The following is a 26081-nucleotide window of genomic DNA, read 5'->3' as shown; positions in this document are numbered from 1 at the left end:
TTGAAACCAATTCGTAAAATTCTAAAGAAAAAAATACATTCATACCCTTGTAATGTAGGTTTGTGGGGCAAGGGTACAATGATTGCACCACCAGACATCCATTGTTATTGCATTTCTGTACATATATGTTATATACACACCGATCAGCCACAACATTAATACCACCTGTCTAATATGTAGGTCCCCCTCGTGCCACCAAAGCATCTCTGACCCGTCGATGCATGGACTCCACAAGACCTCTGAAGGTGTTCTGTGGTATCTGGCACTAAGACTTTAGCAGCAGATCCTTTAAGTCCTAAAAAATCGGATTGAGATTTGGAGGCTAAATCAACACCTTGGACTATTTGTCATGTTCCTCAAACCATTCCTGAACAAATTTTGCAGTGTGGCAGGGTGCATTATTCTGCTAAAAGAGGCCACTGCCATCAGAGAATACTGATGCCATGAAGGGGTATACGTAGTCTGCAACAATATTTAGGTAGGTGGTATGTGTCAAAGTGACATCCTCATGAAGGCCAGGACCCAAGCTTTCCCAGCAGAACATTGCCCAGAGCATCCCACTGCCTCCGCCAGCCTGCCTTCTTCCCATAGTGCATCCTGCTGCCATCTCTTCCCCTGGCCACCTTCTTCCATTCCACCATGGTCCAGTTTTGACACTCATGTGCCCATTGTATGTGCATTCAGTGGTGGACAGGGGTCATGGGTACTCTGACCAGTCTGTGGCTACGCAGCCCCTTAAACAGACAAGCTGTGATGCACTGAGTGTTCTGACACCTTTCTATCATGGCCAGCATTAAGTTATTCAGCATTTTGTGCTACTCTAGCTCTTCTGTGGGATCGGATCAGACGGGCTAGCCTTCGCTCCCCACGCGCATCAATGAGCCTTGGGTGCCCATGACCCTGTCGCCGGTTCACCGGTTGTCCTTCCTTGGACCACTTTTGGTAGGTACTAACCACTGCATACTGGGAACACCCCTCAAGACCTGACATTTTGGAGATGCTCTGACCCAGTTATCAAGCCTTCACAATTTAGCCCTTGTCAAAGTAACTCAGATCTCAACACTTGCCTATTTTTCCTGCTTCCAAAATATGAAATTCAAGAACTGACTTTCACTTGCTGCCTAATAAATCCCACCCCTTGACAGGTGCCATTGTAACGATATAATCAATATTATTCACTTCACCTCTCAGTGGTTTTAATGTTGTGGCTGATCAGTGTATATACTCTGTGTGTGTGTGTGTGTGTGTGTGTGTGTTGCGTAGTAATTCACTGTTACAGACAATGTCAAGTGTTTAATTGTACTAAAGAAATATTCCGGTTTAAAACATGTTAAGCTCAATCGACAGCATTTATTGGCAAAATGTTGATTACCACTAAAAACAGTTCTGCTCATTCCTGCTTTAAATAATTTATAAAAAAATAAGCAAAAACTTAGGTTACAGTGAGGCATTTAATATTGAAATGAATGGGGCCAATTTTTTGTGTAGTACTTAAAGACAGAAATGTTATGATATAATTTTATAAAATCACTTTAATTAAACATTAATTCTTCTGTTATAAACTTGTGTACTATTTGAGCTGTAAAGTGGTTTAAATAGTTGTTTTTACAGTCGTTTTTAGGGTTTACATTGTTATGATGTCAGGGACATTAAAAGTTGTAAAATTGGAAATTATATGGAAAAAAGTGATTTAATAACACTAAAATAATTTTGTGGCTAAACTTTTAAAACAGTATTTTAATGTTTATGGATTGGCCCCCATTCACTTTCATTGTAAGTGTTTTTCTGTAACAGATTTTTGTGTTTGTTTGTTTATGTTTTTCTTTTTTTAGAAAAGGACAAGTGGAAATAAATGATGGTGTTAATCAACATTATAACAAATTCTGTTAATTGAGCTTAACCTTTATTTAACCCAGAATATTCCTTTAAACCTAATATATTTAGGTGAAGTACATAATTTAATTGCAAAAATTACACAAACTTTAAATTACATTTTTGACCAATGAATAGGGCTCTTGTAAAATTACCAACCACAAATTACCAAAGCACTTTATTGCACCATATTTTGTGAAGGTAGGCCAAAGCAGGCTTCTATAAAAGTGTAATTTAATACTTTTAATCATGTGTACAAAACAATTTCAAACACACCTGCACCATACAAAATAAATTTAGTTTTTTGTCTTTTTTTTCTCTAACCAACAATATTTACAGACACCATGCAGACTCTCTCACACAAGTCCAGATTTCCAACAAAAAAAGGGAATTATCTTCACAGGTTGAAAGTTGAGCACACTTTTTTTTTTTTTTTTGTAAATGGGGAAACATTTCTGTTTGTATGGGAATAGCAACACAAAAGCTTCCAAACAATTTAAGACTTCTTTCCTTTGTGTTTTAAAAAAAAAAAAAAAAAGAGAGAACATTGCATTGTTACTCTGAATGTGTAAACTCCATTCCCATACACCGTATCAATCCCTATTACACCAATTCTCCCCACCCCAAAAAAAAGGGTGCCTTGAACTGGACCTCAATGAGGCTGATTGCTGTATGATCCCCACCTCTGCATCTTCACCATTATTTTCTGGAAATAATGTGATCATGGAATAAAAGACTGCCGTATTATCTCAACAAAAGAACAGAATAAAATCCAGACTACTCCGTTTCGTCGTGGAGATTTAACGGATTAACAGCTATATGAAAATTTCAAAAAGGATTTCCCTTCTAATGCAGCTGGTACAATACAGAAGAATGGCACAATCATTTTTTTAATCACTCAATTTTTGTTTGCATTATTATAGCCAGTTGTTCTTGTTTCACGCTTTGCTTAAATTGCATGTGCAAACAGTCTCTTAGCTGTTATTTGTCATGTATTTCCCAAATAAGCCAATTAAAAAAAAATGAGCTTAATCCATTCACGTGAGCTGACTGGAATAGAAAGTAAAGGGCGAGGCATTTAGGTAAATAATTCACGAAAGTGGCAAAATCTGCTTTATAGTCTGGCACATTTGAAATGAAAACGCACACTTTGCTGCTAAAAGCACAAGCTGCACCAAGGTTTCCGTGAGGATAAGTAAACTACTGGAAAATCAGTACTTTGCTAGGGACGTACTGATATTTTACTACTGTTGTCAAAACAACCGATAAACAAAAAAACACATTTGTGTAAAAAGCCAGTGTCAATAAATAATCACCCAAATTAAACATAAAAAAACAAGCTTAAAATTCAATCAAAGCAAATAAAAACAACATAAAAAAGCTAAGTGGTGATGCAGCTTTGAAAAGTTGTAAAAGCAGAATGTAAACAAAATTCCAGGCACATTTTTCGGGTTCGTTTTCACTTGTAAGGGCGTCGCGTTTTAGATTTAATTAGAAAAACGAAAGCATTTGTTGGAGCTACACAAAACAAATATTGTTTGTTGCCATTAGTTTACACGCTTTATTTGAAACATACTGGATGTCTGACATCATATTTTGAAATTCCTATTGATAGTTCGTATCGAACGCGTGGGTAACGTTGATCTGTTCGATCAGTCGATCGGCTTTTCTGTCTACAACCATGCAAGTGGAAAGTTTCTGCATTAGAAATATTTCATTGGTGATTCGTAGATTTTATTTGATGTATATATATATATATTTATTTTATATATGTATATTTATATTTTTACATATACTTGATGTGATACTACTCACTCAAGATGATACAATGTTTTATATCAGCAATATTATTTAATGAGGAAAACATTTCCAAATGTCTTCACTCAGCAATTCTATAAAACAAAACAAAACAAAATAAATAAGAACTATTATCTGTACATAATTACACAATTATCAACCGAATTTGTGTTTACCTTCAGCTTTGTACAATGATATTAAACATGGAGCAATAGAAAAAGCAGGGGACAATTTTCTTCTTTTCTTTTGCTTCCAGCTGTTCCGGGAACATTTACAAAGGCTGAAAAACGAAACTGGCAAATTGCTGAAGGACGGCTGCAACGTACATACAAATGTAACAATTCCTTTTGTACCTTCTTTAAAATAAAAAGGACAGAAATGGCATCCAGAGTTTTTGATATAATGTCCACTTTCAACAAGTTACTCCAAACTGAAATCCTGAAACTTAAAATGCACGTTTCGCCACAGTATACAGATATTTAAAAATACCCCTTTGCTCATGTAGGGTGGGATAAAAATAAAAACAACGTTGCAATACCTCACATGAAAACAACTTGACACGCACACAGGCAAAAGCAGAGGCGATTCTTCTTCCATTAAGGAGACTGAATACTTCTGCCAATTAGATTTTCCGTTTGGCTTTGTGATCACGTCTCGGAAATTTTCCTTGTGTTTTTGGGTATTTGCTAAAGTCCGTCTGAACATCTATGTGCAGTCGGCAAAACACACACAAACATACACCGCAACAAACGCACACATACACTCATGCTACATGTTATATGCCACATAGATGGGGTCCAGCTGGTCGGCCAGAAAGCCGTCCCGCAGGTGCATCCTCTGTTTCTCTCCGCGAGAGTTGATGGGAATGACGCCAATGTCTACAACGACCACCACACCCACGATTAGGTAGTGCTCCTCCAGAACTGCATTAGTCACTAATGGAACCAGGTCCAATGCTTCCTGTTCTGAACCTTCTAGCTCCACGACCACCACCAACAGGTTAGTCCAGGGAAACACCGCACTGAAACAGACAGATCCATCGATTACAATCTGGACAATCAACTTGTCTAATGCAACTAGCTGTAGTGCGTCAAGTTTCCACCATCAAGCAATTTTTCTGTCCACACTGAAATGGAAAAATCACAGAAAAACCCAATTTACATATTTCAAATTTAGAATACAGCTATTAAATGAGATTTTGAACCATTGGGGTTTCACTAAAATAGAAACCAATCAACCAACAAAATACTGTTGAAAATTATGGAAGGCTAGGTCAAAAATTCTGATGAACATGGAAGAGATTTCTATTAACTCTTCCTTGGACTTATGGGTCAATTTGACCCTTCTGAATTTTTAACACTAATTTACGTCAACTTAACTTTAAGCTTCAGCCTGAAACTTTATGACCTCCTCCACAGAGGTGATTTGAACCTGTCATTTGTTTTTAAAAATTGCATGTATTTATGCACAAAGCTAGAAAAAAAGTCTTCACGATGTCCATAAGGCTCAAACCAATACTTTTTTAGGTTTATTTTCAAAATGTTTTAATACAGGCTCTGTTTGCACATCTAGGTTCTAGCAAACACTAGAAAAATATATTTTTTTCTCTATTGCATTCTATATCAATATACAGTTCAGGAAGGCAGGGGACTTCTTGTTAAAAAAATCTTGTTAAAAAAAGCTTCAAAAGCTTGTAATAAACCTCTATTTGCTCGATCTCCCAAAGTTTAGTCTTAGATCCTTCCACTAGATGGCAGCAAACACTACAAACAAAAAATAAAAAATTCTATCACTTTTTATCGCAACATACAGAGCTGAAAAGCAGGGGGCGCCCCAACATGGTTTGAAACTCTGCCCATTGACATCAAATTTTTTGGGAAGCCCACCCTTTCCCCATGTTTTGTGGAATATCTCGGCCTCTGAATGGACTACAAGTGTGAACACGGTGTCACTTGAAATCTAAGAACCTTAGGTTTGCAATGATATTTCATCATCAATATTCAGAAACATATTCAAATGATAATTTGTCTATAATATTTTTTTTTTTGCTGAATTGACGTTTGAGACATAACTGTGGATTATTTACCCAGACGAGCTGAGAGACCACTTAAAATTGACTAATTTTGTAGAAAACAATCTAAGGTAAGAGCTTATATATGAAATGTATAGTATGAGTGTTCTTATAATAACATTTTGACCTTTTCTACAATTTCATGGTGAGGCTTCTCAAAAAAGACTGGATGTCTATGGGCGGAGTTATTGTTATAGAAGATGTTAGAGAAAAAATATATTTTTTCTAGTGTTAGCTGGCACCTACACAAATAAAAAAAAAAGTAGAGAGATAGAGCAATCAGAACCTTTATTAAAATCTTTTGAAACTTTTTTTAACAAGATTTCTGAAGCTGTGTTGGGGCATCACCTGCCTTTCAGAACTGTATATTGGAATAGAATGTGATAGAAAAAATTAAATGTTTCTAGTGCACCTCGTTTGTGCTAAGCTCCAACTGCAAATCCAGCGGACAAAGCACAAGACACCCCCGCTAGCCAAGCCGAATTGGATACGACTAAAGGATCCAGAAACGAAGCAAGAATTCCAGATTGCCCTGTCGAAGAAATTCACAGCACGTCACTGCAGAAGCAATCAAAGCCGGAGGAGACTTGTTAAACTGGCTTCACATGCTCCAACAACTGATTTGGCGCTCAGAATGCATTCCATCAACGTGGAAGAAGGCCGTTATCATGCCAAATCTGAAAAAAGGTGACAGTCAGGAATGCAAGAACTACTGCGGGATCAGTTTGCTCTCCATTATCGGCAAGGTGTTCATGAAGATCGTTCAATCCAGGCTGAAGAAATATAATGAGCACACAGGCCGAGAACAACAAGCTGGATTCAGGCCAAATCGGGGCTGCTGTGATCAAATCTTTTCTATTCATCACTTGATGGAAGAAAGAATCCAATGTGGGAATTATTGACTTCAGATCAGCGTTCGAAGGCGTAGACTGGCCAGCACTGTGTTGGAGGCTGAACACGTGGCCCAGAGTATCATCCAACTCCTTAAAACATCATATGATGGCTCGTCCAGCAGTGTGTGGATCTGTAGCAAACTATCCAAATAATTTATTGTCCAAACCGGAGTCTGCCAAGGAGATGTCGCCTCCCCTCTGCTGTTCAAAATAGTGATTGATGCCATCATGAGAAAAGCATTCAAAGATAGACAAGGAGTCCAGTATGACAACAACAACTTTGTGACCAATTTGATGTTTGCCGATGACAGTGCCATATTTGCAGACATGGACACTGAGGCCAACGACATCTTCTACGATATCACCCGGATTACCCAACCGTATGGTCTGAAGATTAATCCAGACAAAACCAAAGTCCTGACAATGGATGAATCGTCAGCCAACATTCACCTCAATAAAGTCCAAATCGAACAAGTGCAAGAATTCAAATACTTGGTATCCCTAGTCCAGGAGATTAAAGTGGCACCAGCTGCCAATGTCCACAGTAGAATCGGCCAGGCAACAGCTGCATTTGCATCGCTCAAGTGGTACATATGGAAAAAGAACCATATCTCCGTCAAGAATAAAATACGTCTTTTCCAGACATTGATCCTGCCATTTCTTCTATATGGTTCTGAAACGTGGACCCTGCTCAAGTCAGACCTAAACAAATTCGAGGCCTTTCAAATGCGATGCTTGTGGCAGATTGTGGGAGTTTCCCTTCAGGACCGACTTTGAAATGAGACCATCCGTACAGGACATGATAAACAACCAACAATTGAAGAGGCGATTCAACTGAGATGGCTGAGGTGGTTCGTATGAATGAACACAAACCGGATACCATATCAGCTTCTCTGGTGTCAATGACCAATGGATTGGAGGGTGCAAAGATCTGCACAGAAGACCTGATACAAGTAAATCAAAGAAGACTTGAAACACAACCCCTATGACGCCAAGGCATCGCCATGGATCGACAAGCATGGAAAAGCATTATGAATGAGGTTCAAAGTCTAAATGCACCCACAGCAGCGTATGGACTCCGGAGGCAACCCTGATACATTGCCAGCTAGGGATCAAAAAGAAGAAAGAAGAGCTGGCACCTAGATGAATGATTAAAGTCCAAAAGCAGAGAGCAAACAGAGCCTTTATTACAAACTTTTGAATTTGAACATAAAAAAGTGTCAATTTGACCCTTAAGCACAACGTAGGGACTTGATCATTAAGAACACGGAAGGGTTAAACAATTTAAATTATCATGAAACGTGAGCATTAATAAATAAGGTACAAAATGAATAGCAACATAATGTGCGTACTTCACAGATACTGTATATTTATTTACTGTAGTCTATTATATCCTTCCATAAAAGCCCCTTGCTAAACTGCTAAAAACAAAAAAGGTTCTACGTTTAGGAAGTTAAAAGCTTGTACCTCTCCATGATGCTCTTGTGGGTGCGTATAACCGAGGTCTCGATGTCGATGGGGTGATACCTCATTCCTCTCAGCTCCATGGCCTCATCCAGAGCACCCACTACATACAGAGCATCATGCCGTTCTGGAAACATCGACAGACAAAGTTAGCATCATCCCAATACTATGATCAATACTTAGAGGGAAAGTTGAACATAAAAGATGTAAGGCAGAATTTTAGCCTCAGTCGCCACTCACTTTCATTGCATAATTATTTTGCATACAATGCAAGTGAATGGTGACCGAATATGTCATTCTGTCTAACATTTCCTTTTGAATTTCACGGAAGTCAAACGTGTTTTGAACAACATATGTGTGAGTAATTGAGAATTTTGCTGCAGTCTCACCTCCGCTTGCATCTGTAAGCTCGGTCCTTCGAAGGAAGCCCAGGTAACCGGTACGCGCCCACACGGCCTGCGTATCCCCGAAGCTCAAGTGCGAGTTGAAATGATCAGACTGCAGGGCCTCGTCTCCATACACCGTGAAATAACCACTGCCGTTGTGAGCGCAGTGAACCCAGATCTACAGCGACACAAAAAACAGTGATGTGATTACCGAGCAAATTAAGATACAGGCTTTTTTTTGTATTTGTTTTTTTAAGAGAGATTGTTCACATGACCTTTTAAATGTGTCCCATAACCGACACTGGTCTACCTCTGCATTTGTATGTAATATTTTGTATATTTATATATATTATATATAAATGTGAAAATATTTTTAATTACATTTATATATAAATAATATAAATAGAATATAAATAAATTCAATTTTGTTAAATTATATTTATATATATAAGAAGGAATAGTTCACCCAATAATGAAAATTCACTCATTATTCACTTACCCTGATGATGTGTATGACTGTCTTACTTCATCAGAACACAAATTAAGATTTTTAGAAAAATGTTGAAGCTATGTAGGTCCTTATAATGTAAGTAAACGTGTGCCATCAGGCTGCTGGCTATTTGAAGGTCCACACACAAGTAATCCACACAACTCCAGTTGATCAAATAATGTCTTCTAAAGCAAATCGATAGGTTGGTGTAAGAAACAAATCGATAATTAAAACGTTTTTAACTTTAAATCACTGCTTCCAGCCAGCGCTTGGATGCTGTTTGAGATGAATTAACTCGCATGACGTTTGTTCATCTGTTGTATACAAGAAGGTTCATAGGATAGTAGCAAATCTGATAAATAGGTGGGACCAAGCCCTTTAAGAGGTTTATAAACCAATAGAAGGATCTAAAAATCAATTCTGAAGGAGATAGAATTGGTGTAATATGTGCTCTCTTTCTGGTCTTCTTCAACACACTGAATTTTGAAGCAGTTGATGCTGAGAGATTTTTCAGAAAGCAGAGCATTACAGTACTCAATACTGCAGGTAATAAAAGCATGCAGTAGTGTTTCTGTATTGGCTAGAGAGAGAAATGGTCGCACTCTGGCAATATTCTTCAGATGATAAAATGCATTCTTAGTTATGTTTCTAATGTGAGGCTCAAAATGGAGACATAAGTCAACGATGACTCCCAGGTTTTTCTCTTGTTGACATGGATTTAAAGCCAGTGCTTGAAGTTTCTCTGAAAATCTTTTTTCTGAAAACTTTCAACCATCCACGATTTGATATCTAGAATACAGTTAACAAGAGCATCGATTAGCCCTGGGTCATTAGGAGTCACAGAAATGCAAAGCTGTGTATCATCAGCATAACTATGGAAATAAATGTTGTGCTTCCTAATGACTTTTCCAGGTGTCAACATATAAATGTTAAAAAGTGTAGGACCTAAATTTGAACCTTGAGGAACCCCACAATTAATTTTATAGATTTTTGATGAACATTCATCCATGCTTACAAGAAATCCTCTATCTGTAATGCCAGTCAATCTGTGTAATCTGTCTAGAAGAATTTAGTGGTCTACCACATCAAAGGCTGCGCTCAAGTCTATTAGTACTAAAACTGAGGGGTTTTTCATATCCATATTGGACCTGAGGCCGTTCACAACCTTTACTAATGCTGTCTCTGTACTATGATTGGTCCGAAAACCAGATTGATATTTTTCAAAAAATATTATAAGAGTTCAAAAAATCATTTAACTGATTAAAAACAAGCTTCTCTAAAATGTTACTTAAAAATGGTAGATTGGACACTGGTCTGTCATTAATAAGGATTGTGGCATCTTAATAGTTTTTCTTATAGCGGTCTTAAGAGCAGTAGGGAAGACACCCATCTAAAGATAAAATCACCTATCTAAATCTTCTTTAAAAAAGCTAAAAAGTGTTTTAAAAAGGATGTGGGAATGGGATCTAAAAAGAAAGTTGCCGGTTTTAATGGGAGATAACTTTGCCAAGCATCTCAGCATCAACCAGGACAAATATCTCAAAAAATGTATCGCATTTATATGCTGACATTGAGATAATGATAATAATAACTAATAGTGTCTGTTTTACTTCTGAAGTGTGCTGCAAATTCTTCACATTTTGAGTTGGTTGACATACAGCTGGACTGCATAAAAACAGGATTAGTTATACAGTCAATAGTTGAGAAAAGGATCTTGGGATTGTAACGGTTGTCAGTAATCAATTTTGAGAAGTAAGCTTGCCTTGTCATCTTTAATTGCCTTATTGTAATTGGTCAACTGTTCGTGGAAAATTTGATAATTGACTGTCAATTTCTTCTTTTTTTTTATGCTGCCTAAATATGCCTTTTGGACCATCAAATAGCCAGCAGTCTGATTGCACCCATTTAATTACATTATAAGGACCGACAGAGCTTCAACATTTTTCAATAAATCTTCATTTGTGTTCTGATGAAGTAAGACAGTCAGACACATCAGAGTAAGTGAATAATGACAGAATTTTCACTTTTGGATGAACTATTCCTTTAATAATAAAAGGCACTCTAAATAATGAGGTCCAACACTTCGTCATTGCACCACTGGCCATTTTCATTGTCCACCGCACAATTTTTAGAAATGTTGTGTTCGATTGATTTATAAAAAGATCGTTCCAGTACTGGATGCTGATTGGTCAATAACTCTATGACCTCTTCACAGAGCATCTATTTGTATCACAGCACAGCACCCATAGCTAACTGTTATTTATGTTGCTTTGCAACATTACGTTTACTATCAGGGACTATTAGTGCTTTCACATCATGTCGTAATTACCGTAAATACGAAATCCGGAATTGCAAAAAGCATTCACTTCTTTGTAGAACTCCTAATTACAATTTGTAATCTTGGAATTCTATGAAAGCTCCGACTTGACAATCGTGACATCATGTGAAAAGAACCAATATAACAGCAGCATCCTCAACAGTTAAAGGTAGTGAACGTCTTATGCCATGTTAGCTGGAACATTTTCTTTGTTCTTAAACATTTAGCAACAACATGTTGAGGTGAATTAATGAAATACTGTAGTGATAAATATTCTGCTGTTATAAACAAAGCCATTTTGGCATTATGAGTGTAGTCATAACTTCCGAGTTCCCAGGACGTGAACAGCTCTGAGTAGAACCTCTGAGTTGCCATCTCGTAATTACAGTAATGCAAACAAGAACGTGAACACAGCATATGTCTTCTAGCAGAAATATGGCATTTAATGATTTTAATCTGTTTTAGAAAAGGAATAGGGCACTCAAGGCTGTGCCATATTGTGAATAAAGTCATGTCTAAAGTGGTTATAGCATCCTAACTACACGTTTCAGCCATGACTATGTAAGGGATAATGCACAGTCTTTTGTTATCACAAAATAAAGCCTGACAAGGTAATCAGGACCCGACGCAAATTATCTTGCTTATTATATGGCTACTAACCAAATAAATAAATATATGGACATAATGAGTTGCATTTTTTTCTGATTAACAGTTTTTATTGATTCATACAATTGACAAAGAAAAGCAAAACATATATTCACAGAATCAACATTTAACCCCCACTATTAATAATCCTATCAATCCTGGATGAGGCCATTTTTTAGAATCTCTCTGTTTTATAAATTTAGCTAGAAGCTTCCCTGCTTTGTCCCCCAATTCAAACTATGACTGTCTTGCCCTGAATAGCCAAACCTCCACTTTCCGCAACAAAATGAGGCATACTGTATGATCAGGCCTCCACAGTAAGTGCCTCCCAAACCACGCCAACAGAGGATACTGAGGACCAGTTGGTCTCCATATAAATATTGATTTCAGCATTTAATATTTGTTGGAAATCAGGATTTTGCAAAAGGGATACATTAAAGTGGCAACTACATGATTTATTTTTCTCCGTATGTGGCAACACCTCTAAACTCACCAGGGCGTGATCTGAGACTAAAAAGTTTCCAATTGAGCAATCAACAACTGATGAAATGAGGGACATAGATATTTAAACAAAATCTATTCTAGAGTAAATCTTATGGATTGAAGAAAAAACATTTTAGTCCCTACCAGATGGGTTCAAAAGTCTCCAAATATCTGTACAACCAAGATTTTTACTAATTGAATATTGAGTTGTATTAAAATTATGTGAGAAGAAATAAATTGCTCACCTCCCCTAAATGGGAGTCTCCCAGTGGACCCTTGGTTTCAGGATTGGCGATGATGATTCGAACTCCAGGTAAAATCTGGTAAAGGATGAAATTCAGATGCACAACTTGAATCATGTGGTCAGATGGACCTAAAGCAACTGAAATATTTGTAAAGAGAAAGGTACCTTTCCGGACTCCATGAGGGGGAGACTATGTGGAGATCCTCGTTCAACTAGCCGCACTCTGATGAAAAACAAGAAGACTGTTGATTATCCTTCAATTATAAGCTCATAATCATAAAAATTGCATTTTGTTAAACAGCAACCTGATACTTCTGAATAAGTAAAGTTAGATTAAAGAATGAGCTAGAACAAAAGAGTTCTGCTGTTCGGATATGATTTTGAAAGATAAAAGCAAACACTGTGACAGACAATTTTATTTGTGCCTTGGTGGCGGGCCACAGTAAGGCGGTCCAATTTTATAACACTGGCATTATCCAAAATAATTTAGTGTCACTCAAGTATAGACAATAGAGGAAAGTGTCAGACACACATATTCATAAATAAACCATCACAGACATATACATTAACAAAAGTGTTAGCACCCCCTTAAATCAGTTACAAAATGTATAGACAGCCATGTCAACAGACAAATGCATTTGAATAATTATAAGTGACTTTTGTTTCATCATGTGTCATTTCCATTATCAGTAATAGTTGTTTAGCAAAATTCTCCTGAATGAAGATTACATACAAGAAAAGCATCTCACCTGTCGTGCCGGAGAGCTCTCATGTCCACATACACAGTAGTCGGGTCTGGCCCTGATGTCCCCTGAAAGGCATACCACACAACAGTTAAACAGAATCTACACAATAATATACAGTAGTTGTTTACAGAGAACTAGCACTGTGTGATTTCTCTAGTGGGAGGTAAGACTAATCAGTTTCCTCGGAGACAGCCTGCTTCAGCTGTTAAATAATTAGAAGTGCAGCCTACAGAACAGACATCTAAAAATGCTGAAAAAGACGATGGGTTTGAGGAAAAAGGGAGAGCCAAGCAGCAAATTGCGGCAGCAACGGCCCAAAATGTAAACCATCACCCTGAAAGGCACACAATTATAAATTATGCCATAAACAGAGCAGTTTTAGACAGCAGAGCAAAAAATAGGACTTGTTTATGAAGCAGGAATGAGAAATGTGTGGGTGTTTGAGAGGAAGACAAAAAAAGGGCTATGAACAAAGGCTGACAGACCCTCCAGAGATCAGTATTTCCTTGCTGTGAAAGTGCCCCAGTATTGCAGTATCTTTTGATAATTGACACAACGTATGCTTCACCCCAAAGCTTTATCTGGCCAAAAACCACCCACCATGGGGCTGTTCACACTGAAAGCACCTTTGCAAATAAAAAAAGCTATATGGTGTACAAAAACAGAACAGAATGCAAAAAAAAAAGAATGCATCCCGCCCCAGAATCTACACCCCGGTTTGCAGTGTTCAGCCCCTTAAAGGGATAGTTCACCCAAAAAATGTTATTCTCTCATCATTAACTCACCCTCATGCCATCCCAGACGTGTATGACTTTCTTTCATCAGCAGAACACAAATTATGATTTTTAGAAGAACACTTAATCTGTAGGTCTATACAATGCAAGTGAATGGGTGCCAAATTTTAGATGTTCCAAAAAGCAAATAATGGCATCCTAAAAGTATTCCATATGATTCCAGTGTTTTAATCCATATCTTCAGAAGTGAGAAACAGATCAATATTTAAGTCAATTTTTACTAGAAATTCTTCTCCCTGGCCAGTAGGGTGCGTTATGCATGAAGAATGCGAATCAACAAAAACACAAGAAGATGATAGTGATCCGTTTCTCACCCACACCTATCATATTGCTTCAGAAGACATTAATTTAATCTCTGTAGATTTATGTCTTACTTTTATGCTAACCTATGTGATTTTTGAAGCTTAAACATGTTGGTACCTATTCACTTGCATTATATGGACCAAAAGAGCTGAGATATTCTTCTAAAAATCTACATTTGAGTTCAGCAGAAGAAAGAAAGTCATAAACATTTGGGATGGCATGAGGGTGAGTAATTGATGAGAAAATTTTCATTTTTGGGTGAAATATTCCTTTAAACCACCATTTTGTTTTAAGTGTAAATGTATTACGGCATTCTTGAACTTCAACGAGACGAGTAATAAGTACTGGTTATTTCATAGACAAAAAATAAAGCGGAATACAGTCCATAGTTCTGCTTGGGGATGTCTAGTTTATTTGCTACTTAGTTCTTCAAACAAAACATAGACAACGTCAACACTAATATGTTCTCTTTAGAAAATGCACTTGTTTTATTTACGCATCACATGCACAAAAGAACTGATTTGCGATGACTGTCATTATGACACACTGAGAAGGCCCAGCTCCATCTGAACAAGGAGATTTCAAAACTCAATCATGTTTATGAGGAAGAACAAGGCACTGAAGCATGCAACAAAAAAAAAACTCCAGATGAAAGGATCCAGCAGAGGTCTCCCTGTCTTGAGCACAACAACTGGCCCTTCTGACACACACTCGGCCCTTAGAGACACTTTTCAGATCAATGACTCATGCAGTGCTTGGGTCTGTGATATTTCTTGTGTAGGCCCTCATGTTCCTAACAAAGCCCTCTGTGTTTGTGATGTCACTGCAAAACAATGTGGCAGATGAAGGATGAGAACCATGATGCCACCTAATGGCGATGATCATAGAGCTCTATTCTACAGGAATTCCACAAATGACTATGGCACTGCAGCAGCATAATAACACCAAACTCTTGACCCTGGTGTAAGTGCAGGTGAGCAGCAATCTCACTCCAAAGAGGGTTGGACCTTACTGCAATGTAGTAAGATCACAATAAAGGCGTTTCCTGAATTCTGTAAAAAAAATTGACTGAATGTTGCCCCATTTACACCAGGAATTAAATGGATAGTTTGCCCTGAAAATGAAAATTCTGTAACCACTTACCCTCAGGTTGTTCCAGACCATATACATTTCTTATGTGGAACTTTCATTGCCATTCACTTTCATTGTATAAAAAAGATGAACTGAAAGTGAATTGTGACTGAGGCTAACATTCTGCCTAACATCTCCTTTTGTGTTCACCAAAAACACATGTTATTAGTAGGAATAAATGGGGCATGTTCAAAAATGGGCTTAATTTGAGTCCATGAAACTATCCCTTTAGGTCAGATATTAGCTATTAGTCTATTAGTCTGATGAATTAGTCCCATCGATTCGGATGGGCGCTTTTAATAATCTCACCGACCAATCAAGTCATTCGTGGTCATTCGCTTCAACTACATTAGCAACAGCCACACACTGAAAGAATCAAGAGCTCAGACACCCAGAAGCCAGCAGCTGAAGGGGTAAAGCTACAATCAGACCCATTCGACACCCAGAGCCAGATCACGGGGAGTGTTTGGACTTCCCTACCTGATCTGCAAGCTTCCCGAGCCTGTGGGGCTACAACAGCCAGAGAGCAGATGAGAGACAGGGCAGTGAGGAAAGAGGGATCAGGGGTAAAGAGTTGTGGGTATGACAAAGGAAAAGAGCAAACATAAAACACAAAGGTTGGAAATGAAATCCATGATAGCAAAAGAAACAAAAACAACATGCAGAGTGTCAAATTTATAATACCAGATTAGGGAAATATGTGGTAGTTTATTTATAGAATATTCTGATTTGTTCTAATAAGGGCTTTCAAACAATTCTTATTTTAAAAATCAAATTACTTGCATGATATACAGATAAATTAATTGGATTAAAGCGATTAATCATATATATCAATATTTGCTGAAAAAGACAAAATAATTCAATATACAAGTCAAAATAATAAATACGAGACAATTCATTGGTAGGATTACTACTTATGTAATATATGTACAGTCAGGCGGTGATTAATTGCATAAATATTTTAACACATTATATTTTATTAAAAGTAATTTTGCTAATTTTTAAGCACATAATTTTTTATATAATTAATCCCACTAATTGAACACATTAAATTGACAACCATACTTCTAATAAGTTCTTAGTATGTGAAAAACGCGAAAAAAAATAAAAGTTTTTGAAAGAAGTTTGTTTGAAATCTTTGCAAATTTATTAAAAATAAAAAAACATTGCATGTGATTTTTTATTTTTTTATTTTTAATAAATTTGCAAAGATTTCTAACAAACTTTTCACATTGTCATTATGGGGTATTTTTTGTAGAACTTGGAGGAAAATAATGAATTTAATACATTTTGTAATAAGGCTGTAACATAACAAAATGGGGAAAAAGTGAAGTGCTGTGAATACTTTCCGGATGCACTGTATATAGAAATGTCTGTAATATAACTGAGTGCTGTGGTGCTTTTAACCTGGGAACAAAAGAATGTTCAAAACGTTTCATGAAAGCAGCTGAGCGGACCTTTTATAAGCTCTTCAACGCTAAATTACACTGACAGGGTGTTCAGAACTGACAAGAAGCAGAGAGCTCTTGTATTGTATTTTGTGATAATGACGGGTTGACTGTACATTATCCTGCTATGGATATTTACCCAATAATTAAATAAATGGAAATTAAAGGTTGATTTTATTTAATATTATTATGTTACAGTTTGTGAGAAATCACACTGCAGAGTGATCCGAGACATCAAACTAGCACTGCTATGTCAGAAATTGATTTCCTGAGACAGATGTCAATTATCCAGTTTTTACATCTCGCATCCAGTATGCTACAGATATTTATACTACTTATATTTTAATGGTGACCTGATTTTACCTCAACTAATCACCTCAGGATATCCATTAATGCTCTAGAAAGCTACTCTCCCACACAACTAAAGGGACAGTGAATTACTCTCTGAATAAAATACAAACTCTGAATACTAATATTGGTTTGTGCATCCTGTAAAACAAGACTGGGATTGGGATTACAGCCCAATCTCTGCCTCACATCCAGTCAGTGGCAGATTAAGATGGCACGCTTTCCATGGCCACACTCAAAGTGCATGCAACTAACCTGCAGGCAGATGGCAAGGTTGACTCTACATCCAAAGGAAGTGCTGACAGCTCGAGGGTGCAGACCCAGGTCTTTAAAGAGTTTAGAGAAGGACTGGGTGAGGGCTATCCTGGGCCTTTCCTCGGCGACAACCACACATGTCCTTACACGGGACAGGTCAAGTCCACGGGACTGAAGAATGGGGAAAAAGAGAGAAAGAGAAGCAGGGTGATACAGAGAAGAACACTGTCAAGCAAAAAGAATATGGAGCAGCAGTTCAGCCTTGAAATGTTGTCCAGTGACGCTAAAACATTTAGCGTGAAATGTTGTACTTTCCTTATTCTTAATGGCCGTAATATCATAACCATGAGCATATGAACTATGACACCTACATTTTGTGTTATTTATTTATCCAACATCCTTAAGACAAAAGTTAATAGACTGCAAATTATATTTTTAATTACAATTAAATTATAAAGAACATAAAATATAGTTACTAAATATTAAAAATAAACAAAATCAATAAAATACAATAAATTCATACTAATAATCATAAAATTAAAAGGCATAAATCACAATAGATTAATATAGAAGTAGAATATAACCATTACACAATAACCTTTACATATTATCTTCACATACAATATGAATGCCTCTTTAGAATTTTACAAGTGAAGAGGTTAGCTAATTACAACAGAGGTGATTTACATATAGAAGTCTTAAAAGGTTCAGTTGCAAGCCGTTTTCCAGCCTGTTTAATTCTAAGAATCAGAGAGAGGGGAGAAAATGCTGAAGATTTGGTGCAATAAGGTTTAAAACTGCTAGAAATTCTAGAAATAAACTGTTTTAAAATGTCAAGACTTAAATTATGCATGGGGCCCTTTAACGAGCTAAAGATGGAGGAAACAAATTTTGGTGAGGAATGTTTTTATTTACAGTTCTACATCGTAATACCAAAAAACGTCTTTCATTGGGACTCATTATTCCTTCTCATTGATCGTCGTGATGTTAATAAACTGTCCTCTGCTCCACACTGCAGTTAGTAACTATGGCAATCTCAACAACTAAATCAGAGTAAATAAAACACGATTTTACAAGACAGGCTCGCCAGGAGGCACGGGTGGCCTTTCCTTCACTAACTCAGCCCAGACATTAATTACACGCAGTCATACCTCCTGAACACAGCACACAACACACACACACACACACACACACACACACACACACACACACACACACACACACACGCGAGACCACCAACAATCACATTACATCACTTTCTGCTTACTCTTAAGTAAAAAAAAAAATGAATAAAATAAATATTAATTCTATTTTTAAATATCTTGGCTCAAAGGAGGAAGAAATCCTTCTTGTAACTGTAATTAAATTCATTTAGTATTATATTTATAAATATTTTTTTCATTTAATATGACATGTAAAATACTGTAAAATATATATTAATATTGATAAATATTTCATATTATGTTTCATTTTACTTGATTCTATTCTGTTTTACCCTATGGTTATTTTCACACATTTTTCATCGAATGCATTGGCCATTTGAATAGGTAGCAATTTTATCAACATACACAATATTGAAATTGAAAGGCAACATTTTTCATCTTTATCCTCCTTGAAAGAAAGAAAGAAAGAAAGAAAGAAAGAAAGAAAGACAATTGTTGGTAGAAAACCAAATAGTTCTTGCTGTGAAGGGGATATTGAAAGATTGACACTTTGAAGGCAATATATGTGGTACCTTGAGGGATTCTGTTTGCAGGCCCAACGCCTTGGTGCAAAGCTCCATGACAGAGTATGAACAGAAAGTGTCTCTGACCCGAAACTGACTGACAGCCAGTAGCCAGAGAGCAGGGTTCACCTCCAGCTCGGACGGAGGAATCAAGATGGACTGATGCCCTGAATACACACTTCACCCAGCAGGGAGAGACAGAGAAGAACACAGAGTTACCAACACACACAAAACACCATGAGAGCAGAACAACCTGCCCACCCTGACAAAAGAGAACAGCACATCACTCAAGCGAGGCAAGAGCTGAGCACACACTTTACACAAGAGGGGAGGACAAGCTGCACAGCATAAACACACACACATACACTCGCTTACTTCACAGCATGTGAATGCAGCAGAAAAATATTTTCAAGGCTGTTGTCTATTGAGAAACTGGTTCAATAATTGTGTGGAATAGTATGATTTCTGAAAAAATCAAAAATAAATTAAAAAAGAAATAGAAACATTCAGCCTCTCTGCCTGGAGAGTGTTAAGGCCACTTCACACCAATATCGATATGCAGACCCAGGCGAAATATGTTATTTTGCATTTTCTAGAACAGATATAAACATGGTAAAATGTGAACGCTACCTGAGAGCGCTACACTCTTACTGATAGCTGCTGAATGCACAATCAAATTAGTCAAAATATTAAAGGAAAGAAATGAAAATGCTCTCATCATTTACTCACCCTCATGCCATCCCAGATGTGTATGACTTTCTTTCTTCTGCAGGACACAAATTAAGATTTTTAGAAGAACATCTCAGCTCTGTAGGTCCATACAGTGCAAGTGAATAGTGGCCAGTACTTTGAAGCTCCACAAAGTACAGAAAGCATTAAAGTAATCCATACAACTCCAGTAGGTAAATCCATGTCTTCAAAAGCAATACTATAGGTGTGGGTGAGAACCTGATCAATATCAAAAAGTCATTTTTCACTATAAATCTCCACCTCTGACCAGCCCCGAACAGTAGGTGGCAATATGCAAGAAGAATACGTATTGAAAAAAACAAAAGAGAAATGTGGAAGTGAAAGTAAAGATTAAAAGTGGACTTATATATTGATCTATTTCTCACTGACATCTATTATAATATTCTGGATACATGAATTTAACCACTGGAGTTGTATGGATTTCTTCTACGCTGTCTTTATTTGCTTTTTGGAACTTCAAATTTCTGGCCACCATTCACTTGCATTGTGTGGACCTACAGAGCTGAAATATTCTTCCACAAAATCTTTCTTTGTGTTCTGCAGTAAAAAGAAAGTCATTCACATCTGGGATGGCCTATGGGTGAGTAAACGATGAGGGAATTTAATTTTTGGGTGAACTATCCCTTTAATAAAAGCGTGATGGCAGGATGGTAAATTTATGCACATGTAGATTCTGTGTGGGCCTGCCGATGCAGCAAAATTACACTAAAGTATAAAATATTCAAAGAAATTTTGGCATCCAATTTTTCACACAGACTCCACTGCTGAATTGTCATTATTCTATGAAAAAAGCTTGGATACCTAAATAATTCAATTGCTTGGTATCCAAACAATTTAAGGTATGTTCCGGGTTCAAAACAACTCGAGCTCTGTCGATGATCTGTGGCATGCTGTCAATTACAACTGCCAATAACTTTGATTTATCCCTCAGTTCGTATAAACAGTAATTACAGTTATGCACTTACAATGCAAATCTATGGGGTAAAAAAAAAAACATATTTGCTAAAGAGAAATAAAGCTGCCAAAATTGGTGTAATTGCCACTACTAACTATAATTGTAGTAGTGGAACTTAAATTAAAGGTGTGTATAACCATTTATCTGGTGTATTAGAATCCAGAGATTGTACCAAGTGTCATCTCTCACCTGCAGAGGCACCAGAGGACAAAGCCGAGGCCACAGTATGGATCCAGGCAGATGGCCACCTCACGAGAGGGATACAGCTCACACTGGAGCTTTATAGAGCGGCAGAAGGCACTGGTGGCTGTGTGGGACATCTGATGGGGAACAAGGAGAAAGAGAAAGCAATGCTAAGTTAAATGAATATTCTGGGTTCAATACAAGTTAAGCTTAATCGACAGCATTTGTGGCATAATTTTAATTAACACAAAAATATATTCTGACTCATCCATTCTTTTCTTATTAAAAGCAAAACTTCAAGTTACAGTGAGACACTTACAATGGAAGTGAATGGTGCCAATATTTAGAGGATTTAAAGGCAGAAATGTGAAGCTTATAATTTTATAAAAGCTTGTTTTATTTGAGCAGCAAAATTATTTCAATTGTCGTTTTTACGGCCGTTTTAGGGTTTACAGTGTTACATCATGGCATTAAAGTTGTAAAATTGAATACAAATACCGTACACACAAAAGGTTAGTAAGCTATTTTATCACACTAACAAGAACACTGTTTACATCTTGAGGCAACATGTTTTATAAGAAAGTCATTACTTTATTACAAACTAAATCTCATGTTTGTGTTGATATATTCTTGTTAAGATAATGAGACAGTTTTTTGACTCTAGAAAGCACTTTAAAATACAATCTCATAAACCAACACTGCCAAAAAAAAGAGCGTCTTGCAAAATAAGGTTAATTAACTCAACACTGATTCCACTGTGGAAAACAATAGTGACTTGTCACTAATGAATGTCAATTTATGAGGAATGCAAGTGGGTTGTCATCTCTGAAGCAGCTATGCAAACTAATAAAAGAGTGTGGTGTTGTAAAGGACTTCTAAGAGGCTGAATAGATCAGAAAGAAGAACTAAACAATACTGGGTGGTCTCTATGAACATAAATGGCTCCTAAGACATAACAGTGGCCGCTTGTTCAAAACGCGGTTTTCATTTTCAAACAATCAAAGAAGAAATCTCAAATTCTTCAGTGCACCTGACACCTGATCTCACAACTCACCACTCATTAACTGAGAGGATCTGATTTCAGTGGGATGTGTTTTCAAATGTTTTCTTTTCTTAGTGTGTGTGTGTGTGTGTGTGTGTGTGTGTGTGTTGGGGAAGTAAAGTGCTGGGACTGGTTCATTTTACACAAATAGGATGAAGGTTAAACACTCACCTTTACTCCTGCTAGCATTCCAGTAGTGGAGACACTGAAGTCCAGGTAAGCCAGTGTGTCTGGATTGGAGGGTTTGTAGAGCTGAGGGGGCTTCTTCTTTGGCAGATCATCTTAAAGAGATGTTAGATGTTAAAAGGAAGCTCATTTTTAGCAGTGACAAAAGTAGCTAGAGCTTAACATTTTCTCAATATGCAAAACTGACAGCCATGAGGATACTCTGGTTGGTTGCTACGGTGTTACTAAGCTTTTCTGGATTGTTGATTAATGGCCCAAGTCAAAAGAGATCACCCCCAAGTCACTATGATATTCTGGTCCCACTTTCAATGCAAGTCTATTGGATTTTTTCACCTGTTTTATTGTCCTCCAGGGGAAAATTTTAAGTTTGATCACTTAAAGCAACAGGACACCTCTACTCAAAAAGCTATAATTTATGTCTGTAAAACAAACTTAGGGTTTAATACTTAGGGTTAGGGATTTGAACAAACCCCTAACCCTAAATCGGGGCAATAATAATAGTGATGCTTGCCTTACTTAGGATTACACTTTTCACACTTTTTTTGTAACAAGCAGTTTTGAAACTGCCATCTAAACCTTTGACGTTTTGATCTCCTCACCTGTGTCCAGAACAGGAGGCCATGCCCTGACATCCACTGCTGCAGATGCCTCCTTCGTCTTGAAGAGCTTGGATATCATCTGTGTGGTCATCACACAGGCTGACCGGCTCACCTGGACACAAATTTGAACATTAGCAACCAGTTAATGTTGTTACGCAGCATGTGACAGCACCTCAATTCAACACTTACCTCCACAATCATTTTCACAGTTGGCAGGGTGGTGGAGATGTTCTGCGGGTGTGGTGGACGCACGGTAATTGGTACACAGCCGGCATACAGGCATCCATAAAAGGCAGCAATCAGATCTATCCCTGAGAATGTAGAACATGTAGTTAAGCATAAATGTTCCCCTGATCCTGTTTAAAACAGAAGTGATGATGTCGTACCAGGCGGGTACACAAGCGCAACGTGATCACCGTCCTGCAGGTGGCCTCGTTCCGTCAACATTGCTGCAATCTTCTCCGCCCGCTTATGCAGCTGAAGACACGTCAGTGAGCTCAGGACTGCACCCTACAACCACACATACACATACATGTTTGTCTATCATGCTGGGGGCTTTCCATTGACTTCTAGTGTTTTTATACTGAGCTAATGATATTTTCTATTCCCTAATCCTACCACTACCCCAAAACTTAACCACCAAAGACATGTTTTTGCATTTTTAGATTTTCAGTAAGACATTAATTTGTATGTTTATTAAGCAATTTCTCTCATCCTCTGCCACAAAATTCCAGGTTCAATACAAGTTAAACTCAATCGACAGCATTTGTGGCATAATCTTGATTGCCACTCAAATTTTGTTTGACCCGTCCCGCCTTTTCCTTAAAAAAAGCAAAAATCAAGACTACAGCAAGGCACTTACAATGGAAGTGAATGGGGCCAAATTTTGGAGGGTTAAAAAGTAGAAATGTGAAGCATATAATTTTATAAAAGCAAACATTAATTGTTCTGTTAACACATGTATTATTTGAGCTGTTAAATTGTTTAAATTTTCATTTGTATGGATGTTTTAGGATTTTAGGTTTCATTGACATAACATCGTCATGGCACAGAAAAGGTTAGGAAGTGACTTATATCACACTAAAATCATGTTTTGGCTACACTTTTGAAAAAGTGAGTATTTTAACATTCAAAAATTGGCCCCCATTCACTTTCATTGTAAGTGCCTCAATGGTACCCAGATTTTTGCTTTTTTAAAAGAAAAGGAAATTGAAATAAAGTTTTGTGTTAATCAATAGTATGCAACAAATGCTGTCAACTGAGCTTAACTTGTATTGAAGCAGGATTGTTCCTTTAATTATCTAAACTGGGGCATACTATAGAGTTCTATTGTTTTTAAATAAAGTAAAATATAATTACTACAGAATAAAGCCCAAAGTAAACTTAAGTTGTCCACATTGCTGATCAGAACAGGCAAACTATGTGTGAAGCAAATTACATCATCAGCACAGTCTGGGCGAACTGTCCGCGTGCGTCCAAGCTTTTCTTGACACACGGACAATTCTCATCTGCGTGCATCGTTGGTGCATGCGCCTGCTGTTGACTGTATTAAAAGAGTATCACAAAGCAGACATACTGCTTATGTGTCGAACACGTTCACAATCACTTGTGGTCAAAAGAGCATACTTTGAAAGCCTGAGCGCTTGACCTTTTGCGAGACAACCGGGAACGTGAAATAAATGTATATCCAGCCTTAACTCCACCCATAAAGAACACTTTGACCTTTTAGACATTTGTATTTATTTTACTTTAACTATTATTAATTGATTTTCCAATTGATTTGTCTCTTAAGGGAGGTTGAGCTACACACAAATATAAACAACATAGTCACCTCTCATTTCACCTGAGATACTCTTTGTTCAGGATGACATAACTTTTTAATTTAATAGGTGGAATGTGGTGTACAAAATATTCTGCCATAACAAATGAGTGCATTTTTACTATATTAAAAAAGTATTCCTCGCACACCAGAGCTAAATTATTGTTTTTAACCAATTCCTGTACCCTGGAGGGAGGAAATAGTCCAGAAATTGAGACATTCCCTAATAATCTTTTCCAAGCACAAGACGACACTTTAGAAATCACAATAGTTAAAATTTTAGTTGGCAACACTTTCTTAAGCATAAATGCTTCATACCCTTGAGCTGAGCAGAGTGAACAGCACATGGTCTGGAGTGGTCTGGGCTCTCCACTGCAACACCTCAGACAGGAAGAGGAACTATGTGTGGAAAAGAGGAAGTCTGAGATGATTATTACAAAAACAGAGAGACATGATATTCCCAAAGTGCACTGGATTACTCAATTATTATTGTTTAGGCATTGAATCGGATAATGTTCAGGTGCACTCAGTAATTATTTTCTCATTAAAAAGTTTTAACCCCTAAAGAAATTCTATGAACTGTTTAATTTTACGTGGAGCTGAGCTGCCTCATGGGTGCCACCATGTTGAGATCACATGACCAGGTGGATACTGCTCACTTTATCTCAGCTACAATAGCTCAGTGTTATTGGATGCTTTAGCTCATTAAATAAATTCATGACTGATCACAAATAGTGCATTTCGAAAATGGCATAGGTAACCGAAGACTATTTCATTTGCATGACTTACCCATGCCACTAGGTATCAGTATAAAATATAATACCGGAATAACATAAACCAAAAATGACTGAGTGCACCTTTAAAGGCGCTGTAAGCAATTTCAGCAGTTTTGCTAACTTCCCTTGCCACACACCCTCTCTCCAAAACCCACACCCTCTAAAGACATGTCAGCAAATCCAATGTCAGCAAACTCAAATTCGCAAAATGAGTCTTAAGCAGAGAGCATTACTGATTGGTTAGTTTTTTGATTGGCTAAAAACATTTTTTATTCTTATTGGGGTTTACAAAACCTGGTGCTGTAACAGAGACAGAAGTGATTTCTTAGGACACCTGTTTTTGTTGTATCCATCAGGT

General features: G+C 37.2%; 1 protein-coding gene across 6 annotated transcripts in view; it reads right to left on the bottom strand.

Moving 5' to 3' along the window:
- Positions 1 to 1871: 1871 nt before the first annotated feature.
- LOC127635359 (disco-interacting protein 2 homolog C) overlaps positions 1872 to 26081 on the bottom strand; it is a 154451-nt gene continuing 130241 nt past the window's right edge. For 5 of the 6 annotated variants that reach the window (XM_052115335.1, XM_052115332.1, XM_052115333.1 and 2 more), the window contains 15 exons: positions 25266 to 25346; positions 23515 to 23638; positions 23318 to 23439; positions 23129 to 23240; positions 22515 to 22624; positions 21308 to 21438; positions 19423 to 19591; positions 17688 to 17858; positions 16117 to 16146; positions 13412 to 13473; positions 12828 to 12885; positions 12664 to 12738; positions 8487 to 8661; positions 8101 to 8224; positions 1872 to 4690 (listed from right to left, as the gene is read on the bottom strand). In XM_052115335.1, the coding sequence (XP_051971295.1) occupies positions 4438 to 4690; positions 8101 to 8224; positions 8487 to 8661; positions 12664 to 12738; positions 12828 to 12885; positions 13412 to 13473; positions 16117 to 16146; positions 17688 to 17858; positions 19423 to 19591; positions 21308 to 21438; positions 22515 to 22624; positions 23129 to 23240; positions 23318 to 23439; positions 23515 to 23638; positions 25266 to 25346 (1797 nt within the window). In that variant the 3' untranslated portion in view covers positions 1872 to 4437. The remainder of the gene's footprint in view (positions 4691 to 8100; positions 8225 to 8486; positions 8662 to 12663; positions 12739 to 12827; positions 12886 to 13411; positions 13474 to 16116; positions 16147 to 17687; positions 17859 to 19422; positions 19592 to 21307; positions 21439 to 22514; positions 22625 to 23128; positions 23241 to 23317; positions 23440 to 23514; positions 23639 to 25265; positions 25347 to 26081) is intronic. The other variant, XM_052115338.1, reaches the window with a different exon arrangement.

This window comes from Xyrauchen texanus, chromosome 42 (assembly GCF_025860055.1).
Source record: "Xyrauchen texanus isolate HMW12.3.18 chromosome 42, RBS_HiC_50CHRs, whole genome shotgun sequence".
In the NCBI taxonomy this organism is placed as follows: Eukaryota; Metazoa; Chordata; class Actinopteri; order Cypriniformes; family Catostomidae; genus Xyrauchen; species Xyrauchen texanus.
Note: the sequence above shows the minus strand (reverse complement) of the source record. Positions and strands in the feature narration are given on the sequence as shown.